General features: G+C 45.3%; 1 protein-coding gene across 1 annotated transcript in view; it reads left to right on the top strand.

The window, feature by feature from the left end:
* The window catches only part of Antxr1 (ANTXR cell adhesion molecule 1), a 196,246-nt gene that overhangs the window by 48,597 nt on the left and 140,206 nt on the right, over positions 1-7,443 (top strand). Inside the window, exons 4-8 of the mRNA XM_029535282.1 lie at positions 590-671; positions 1,215-1,248; positions 2,317-2,396; positions 5,071-5,139; positions 6,465-6,545. Coding sequence (XP_029391142.1) covers positions 590-671; positions 1,215-1,248; positions 2,317-2,396; positions 5,071-5,139; positions 6,465-6,545 — 346 coding nt within the window. The remainder of the gene's footprint in view (positions 1-589; positions 672-1,214; positions 1,249-2,316; positions 2,397-5,070; positions 5,140-6,464; positions 6,546-7,443) is intronic.

Genomic DNA, 7,443 nt, shown 5'->3' with positions numbered 1-7,443 from the left:
CCCCCCCCGCCATGGCCAAACAGAGGAAGAGCACACAGGTGTCAGCCACCTGCGGATACTCCTGTTTGTAGGGGAAGTATGGATTCCACACGCTCTTTTTGACTTTAGAAGCCAACTGTGCTGTTTCCTTCGGCACCATTTGCTGGGATGCCTCCCAGCCACATCCTCGAGATGGCCTTTCTCTGGCTTCTCCTGGGTTCTTGGTGCTCATCACTCTCTGGTTCACATAAGCCCATTGTGTGCTCACCTGTATGACTGTTTGGCTGGGTAGCTGTGTGGCTGTGTGTCTCATTAGGAGCAGGTACATTTTAAGGTTTACTTCCAGTGTAGAAAGATAGCTTGGTCCATGTTACCAAAGAGGAAAATCTTAAAAGCAAATGGAGATTCCTGTGAAAGGTTCCTCATGGTTGAAATCTCACTCATCCTACACCGACTGTAGCTGAACCTAGATGAAGACTTTTTCCCTCTGGTGGCTCTGGGGAGCTATGGGAGCAATACAGCGCGTTTGTGGAGAGCAAACTGGTGCATATGGCTGTCAACAGCAAAGTGAAAATACTCCCAAGGCTAACAAGATACTTTTGGGTTTCAGGGAACAGATCCGACAAGGCCTAGAAGAGCTCCAGAAAGTTCTGCCAGGAGGAGACACTTACATGCACGAAGGATTTGAGAGGGTAATTTTGAGACAGTTCTAAACTCTTGAGTATAAAGCATCATGCCGGGACACCCATGTAGAAATAGCTGATGACCTAACATGTGCGTTAGGGAAGAGAGTACAGTTTCCCCCATGCACTCACCAACAACTACATTCAAAAGAACTAAGGGAATGGCTGTTTCTCCTTAACTGACACTCATGAAGAGTTCATTAGTGTGTAGATGTCACTCACAAATCCCCTCAGTTCCCAAAGTGATCTTCATGGCTGCCAGCCTCAGTGGCTGAGGTGGAATTTCAGCACCTTTGGCTTTAAGGAAAATCTTTCCAAGACTCTGAAAAAGACCTCCACCCATGCCAGCAATTAGCTGACTTAGCTGTGAGAGTCACTTTACCTGATATTAGCACTGGCATGTGGAGTGAAACCTGGGCAAGTCACATTAAAAGTCAAGACAGCCCTGGCTGGTGGACACCAGCTCCTCGGGCCCATATGCATGCTACTGGGCTGGCAAGCAGCATGCTGTAGCTTACGGTCACTCTAATGGCATCTCCCTGTGTTTTTCAGGCCAGTGAGCAGATTTACTATGAGAACAGTCAAGGTAAGACTGGCATAAAGCTACGTTATGAAGTTCGTATTGTTTGCTTCTGAAAGAGAATTTGTACATCTCAAAGTTCATGTATGATGCGGTCCATAAATCCTGTGCATTCACTTATCATGAAGAAGGAATATGAGGGAATGCCTGGGAAGATGGCTTATATCAAGTCAAACTCTACCATGCTGTGCCAGGAAACGTTATATAACAATTAAGATCTCAATATGATTGCAGTCTGCGATTCCCAGGAATAGTTTTGCATGGTGAATTCATTAAGTTAATAAATACTTGGGTGGGTTGGTAAGGACTTGAATTTTTGTGTCAGATTTAATTATCTTGTCTCTCTCTGAGCTCCTGTGGTTGGATCTGATATTTAGATCAAGTTTGGCTTAAAGTTCCCTTCACTTAAATATAAATGCATAGAGTATGCTTAATAAAGCCTTAGAAAGAGAAATATAATAGTTGCCATCATTTTTTGGGTTTTTGTTAGCCCTCCTCATGGAGAACATTCCAGTGTGTCCCATGGATCTCTTCGATGAGATTTCGTATAACTGTGGGGACTTTCCTCCTAATGCCACTTCCTGCTTGATTGTAATTCAACTGCAACAAATAGGAGAAGCCTCAAAATCAATTTTAAGTACTGTTACTGGAAGTCTAAACAATATTGGAAGCAGTCCAGTAGATTTTTCCCAACAGCTGTAATACTTCTGGTCAGCTTGCAGATTCTGAATAATATTATGTCTTGGCATATTGTCGTCCAAGTGTGGTATATGTGGCCAGCTGTGACATTCAAGGAGGACTAGAACAGACGAAGTGTGGAATGGGCCCCAGGCTTGCTGACCATCACTGGAGCTGGCTCAGCCCCTGTATCATCAGACTGACCTATCTGTCGAGATGAAGCTGGGGAACCTAGTAGTCAGAGCTTTCTTCCTGCTGGAGTTTCTTCCACACACGAAACAAGACACCATATCCATTTTCAGTGACTGGGCTCATAAAGAGATCAACTCTCAGGAGTGAGGAGGGCTTTCCTGTCGGTTCAGGATGAGTGACAGGGCCTTTGATGTTTCCGAGCAGGATACAGGACGGCGAGCGTCATCATCGCGCTGACGGATGGGGAGCTGCACGAGGACCTCTTCTTCTACTCAGAGAGGGAGGTGAGCGGCAGCCATTGGGTCTCGGGGAGGAAACAGGACCTAGCCCGCAGCTCGGAGCTAGAGTGTAGTATGTGCATGGTGTATGTGCGAAGATCAGGACCCCGCTCTGTATTCAGGCAAAACCGATAGTCATTGTTGGTAAAAAAAAAAAAAAAAAAAAAAAAAAAAAAAAAAAAAAAAAAAAACCTGAATGAAAGTGTTTCATATGTGAAAATAATCATAATAATTCACTTTTAAAGTCAATTTTCATGTCTTACACATGGAAAACAGTTTCCTCCTTTCAAAAACTCTGCTATGCCCTATCAAAGGCACTATATTACTGTAACAGGTTAAAAATGTCATGCATACGTTTTAAATAATAAATACTTTACCGGTTTTCTTCCCTTTTCCCTCATATTTTCTGCTAAAACAATGGAGGAGAGAGAGCTTTCTGTGATGCACAAGAACCAATCTGCCAGGGAAACATCTGGATTCTCAGTCCAGGAAACCGAGCTGAGCAGGCAGGCACCGGGTGGAGCACTCTCTAGTCCTCCCTAGTGCTCTTTTCCTTTCCTTTTCTAAGGTTCCCCCCCACACACTGCATTTTAAAATTATTTTACAAAAACATTTGTTTATTTTCTGTGTATGAGTATCTTGCCCACATATATGTATTGCACCATGGTGCCTGTAGCAGTCCAAAGAGGATGCCAGATCCCCACGAAATGAAGTTATGGATGGCCGTGAGCCACCATGTGAGTGAGGGCACCCTCAAAGGCCAACGGTGTCAAATCCCCTCAGAGCTGGAGTCACGGTTGGTTGTTAGTCACCTGATGTGGATGCTGGGAAGCAACCCAGGGTCCTCTGAAAGAGCACTTCATGCTCTCAAGTGCCCAGCTCTCCCATGGCCCTTTCTTTATGCTTGCAAGCATTACTCCCCAAGACAAGGGCCTCCCAAGGCCTCTCTCCCTCACTGAGGAACCACTAGCAGTTGATGGCTGTTTGGAGAGAGAGGGAGGGTCATTTTTTTCAGAGGTGTGGCCACCGGTAGGTAACCACAGATGTATTAAAGCTTCCTTACAGACATAGACTAGCTTAGACTCAGGTAGAAATTTACTCAGAAGGAAACAGATATGAAGTGGGGGTGGGGCGGGTACTGGAGGACATTAATGGCAGCAGTACAGTTCCCTGGTGTTTTGACCCCTGTTTGGTTTCAATTGAACTCCATCCACAAGTGTGAAGTAGTGCGTTTGCTCATTCTGAGCTTGTACTGGCTGCACAGTAGAGACACACAAGAGAGCAAGGCATGGCTACTGGGCTCTACTGTGAAATGTTTTCCTTGTTTCTCTCTCCCATGAGCACATGCCTGGCATGGGAAACACAAACTAACATGACAGATGCCCTAATCTGAGAAGCAATACGTTCCTGTACTCTAAACTTAAAACTATGCGGTGGAATGTGAGGCGGCTTATTTAGGCACCAAATAACTGTCAGATCAAGTGAAAAAAGGGCCTAATAAGGAAAGAAATGAAATCAAACAAATGATGAGTTGAAAGCAGACGTTAGGCCGGAGTGATTTTAGGTATATGGCACGTACAGACTTGGAAAGAGCTAGGCGGGCTGATGCCAACAGGGGAAAGGTTCCCAGAGAAGACAGAAAGAACAGGAACCCTCCCCCTTCTCCGTGACACCCCACAAAGCTCAGCTGGAGGGGAGGAGTCCCAGAGTTGATGTAGATGAGGTTGGCTGGACTGTGTCGCATTTCATTCTGCGTGCAGCAGGAACTATTTCCACCGTAAAGAAGAAAAGACATGCTCCGTCCCTTCTAGAAGTCAGTGTGAGAAACAAATGGGTTGAGCTTCTCACAAAGAGAGAGGTTATAACCCAAGCCAGTACGCACACATTGGGCATCGGATGCTTATGTTCCTCATCTGTTGAGCACCGGCTCCATGTGTTCCTGTGCTCAGGACAGAACACAGGAAATCTAGAAAACAAATGCCAGAGCAAATCAAAGTACCTTTCATAAATCAAATAGAACACTAAGCCAAAATCTGGAGATTTTTCAGTATGTTGCCAAGTCAGTGATTAATGTCAAGAAGACCCTGGCTACTGCTCAGATATGAACTTAGCATTAAACCACTTTACTCTGCGGCTGTGAGAAAGGTCTGGTTCAGAAATGATGTTGACTTTAGAAACATCACAATTTCAGTGAGCTCTGCACAGATGAGCACAGTTAATTCCCTGGGCACTTTACAGAGTGAAGTCAAACATCCTCACAGGGATATGTGGTGCCAACCGCCACATTCACTTGTAGTACTTTGTTGCCATCCCAAGCAGGCAAAAAAAAAAAAAAAAAAAAAAAAAAAAAAGATATGCCAATAAAACATACTTCAGCCTAGACGTATGATGTGATTTATTTACCCCATTCACTCCCCTTCCACCCACATCTTCTAGGGCTGTCCCTCAAGTCAGCTTTGGCAGGGCACACCCTAAAGTGACCACTGCTCTCTGGCCCACATGCTTCACATTAACCCTTGATGGAGTGAATCCAGGCTCCTTGGGATCTAGCTTACTCCTTTTTGGTGTCACCTGCCACACAGTAGGTGCTCAGGAAACACCCCCGCGGCTGATGGCAGTCTCAAAATCGAGATGGCTGCCTCTATGGTTCCCTTTAATATCCTTTATCTCCTCCACGCAGGCTAACAGATCCCGAGACCTTGGTGCCATTGTTTACTGCGTTGGTGTGAAGGATTTCAATGAAACTCAGGTATGACCCTGGGTCTCCTTCTGGTTGGACATGGGCTGCCTGGGAAGGACAAACACAGAACACTCAGCATAGCGGGGCACCTGCAGAGTACACAGCCCTTAAGTAGGGTGTTTCTCTAGGAAGCTCGCTAAGAACATGTTTCTGACCGTGTGAAGAATTCAGCATCATCTTCTGAGGTTTCTGGGGGTCCTAATTCAGACCACCCAGGGCACACCTCTCTAACTTTCTAGGTAACATGAAGTCATCATGGTGCTAATATGGCTCTCAACTCACTTAGAACACCCTCTAAAAACTTTGGTTTGACAAGTACAACTTTCTTTTTCAAGTGACAGGCTTTCTTTGCTCATTAAAAATGTATTGCATTTTCACTACCAAAATGTAAGAATAGCTGAAGATGTGTGCCCAGATACAGAAAGCTGCTGACATCCAGAATAAGAGCTCTTCCATGTGGCTCGGGACTGTGGCACAGTATCCTCAGTGAGGTAGTAAGTGAGCAACAGGATTGCAAAGCAATGAGAATGCTCCTGCCCACTTTTAGAAAAAAAAAAAAAAACAAACATACATATTTGCATTTTAAAAGTCTATACATATCCAACTGTCAATAAGGATTAGTTAGAAAGATATAAGTAGAGATCAGTTGTGAGTAGGCCTTGTTTTTCTTTCATTTTAACTCTTATAGTTCCCTAAATTCTTAAAGAATTAATGTGTTACTTTTATAATCAATAAAAACAAACAAACAAACAAAAAACAAATTTAAAACTGGCATGGCCTCTGGGGTCCCAGAGCCATGAATGTTGGGGGCCCCTGGTCAGCTGTTCCTTGTTCTCTGTTTCCGGCTTCATGAACCCAACAAAGCAATGGGCCTGCCCTTGCTGCCCTTGGTGGTAGTTGGTGTGAACTACCCTTCATCAGCCTGGAGCAACAAGGGCCTCAATGTGGTTCTGGAGTTGCTCCGAGAGGTCTGGAGTCTGTCTGATTCGGATCAATTTACCCGCAGATATTGGGTGAGAAACAAGACAGTGGTCCCCAAATCTACAAATGGCATCGCCCCAAGGTGTGTGTTCATCCAGCTAGGCAGTCTTACCTCTGCTCCTATGAAAGAAAAAGATTCCAACAAATGCAGGAGCTGTCACCTCCCTCAGCCCGCTCCCAGAGTCCCTGGTTAGCTCCTTACTGCTGAGGGCGGCTGAACCTGCTGAAGGCTCCAGGTTCCTCCGGGTTCAGAACACTGGTGCCCACAACCCGTGCAGCACATAGGAACTTTCATAAATCTTCCAAGTTCATGCCTGACACATCTCTGCACGTGTTTGTGTGTCTGTCTCCAGTTGGCTCGGATTGCAGACAGTAGGGACCACGTGTTTCCTGTGAATGACGGCTTCCAGGCTCTCCAAGGCATTATCCATTCAGTGAGTACAGACTTCTTCCGAAAGGCCGATCTGCAGTTAAGAACAACCTTTCTCCCTCTGAACATTCCCCCCAGCCCACCCCCACCCCTCTGCTGTTTTTCTGCTTGAGAGAACATTCCTTCACATATCTTTGTGTCTACTATGTCCTAAGTCTGCCTTCAGCCTTGCAATCACGTTTCTTTTCCCCCTCCTGTGCCAACTCTACCCTCCAAGTGGAAGAGGACCCTTGGCAGCAAGCCAAGCCCAGGTGGCCTCTCTTCTCAGAGTCTGCACTTGACTGACTCTCAGCCTACCCAGCCATGACTGAACATAGCTGCCCACAAGCCAAGGCAACACCTTTGTTGTAAAAAGCAAGTTAATACCTACCTAATAAGTTACAAGTTAAATAATTACAAAGTAACAATCACACAGAGTTACATGTACCATACAAGTGAGCCCTGAGATCATTTCTAAGACACTCCCTGCCGTCAGCCAAGGTGGATCCCAGGGGTGGTGATGGTAGTGCTGACTGTGGGCGGCTTTGGAGGTGATGGAGGATAAGCCAGCACATGGGCCTGGAACAAATTGGCAAAAGCATCGAAGGGTAACTGTACCTGCAGGCAGTGGGTGGTACACTGAAGCACTTGTTTTAATCTTACTTTAAATTAACATATAATAATTATACATTTCTGGAGTCTAATGTAATATGGCCAACTCTATTTTCTGAGTTCTAACCAAACCCAACCCTGCTTAGCTTCTGAGATCACAGGAGATCAGGTAAACTCAGTGTGGAATAGCTGTAGACATGTGATGTCTCAATGCATACACACAGCTGTGGACATGTGATATCTCATTACATACACACAGCTGTGGACATGTGATATCTCAGTACATACACACAGCTGTGGACATGTGATAT

Source organism: Mus pahari, chromosome 2 (genome assembly GCF_900095145.1).
Source record: "Mus pahari chromosome 2, PAHARI_EIJ_v1.1, whole genome shotgun sequence".
Lineage (NCBI taxonomy): Eukaryota > Metazoa > Chordata > Mammalia > Rodentia > Muridae > Mus > Mus pahari.
Note: the sequence above shows the minus strand (reverse complement) of the source record. Positions and strands in the feature narration are given on the sequence as shown.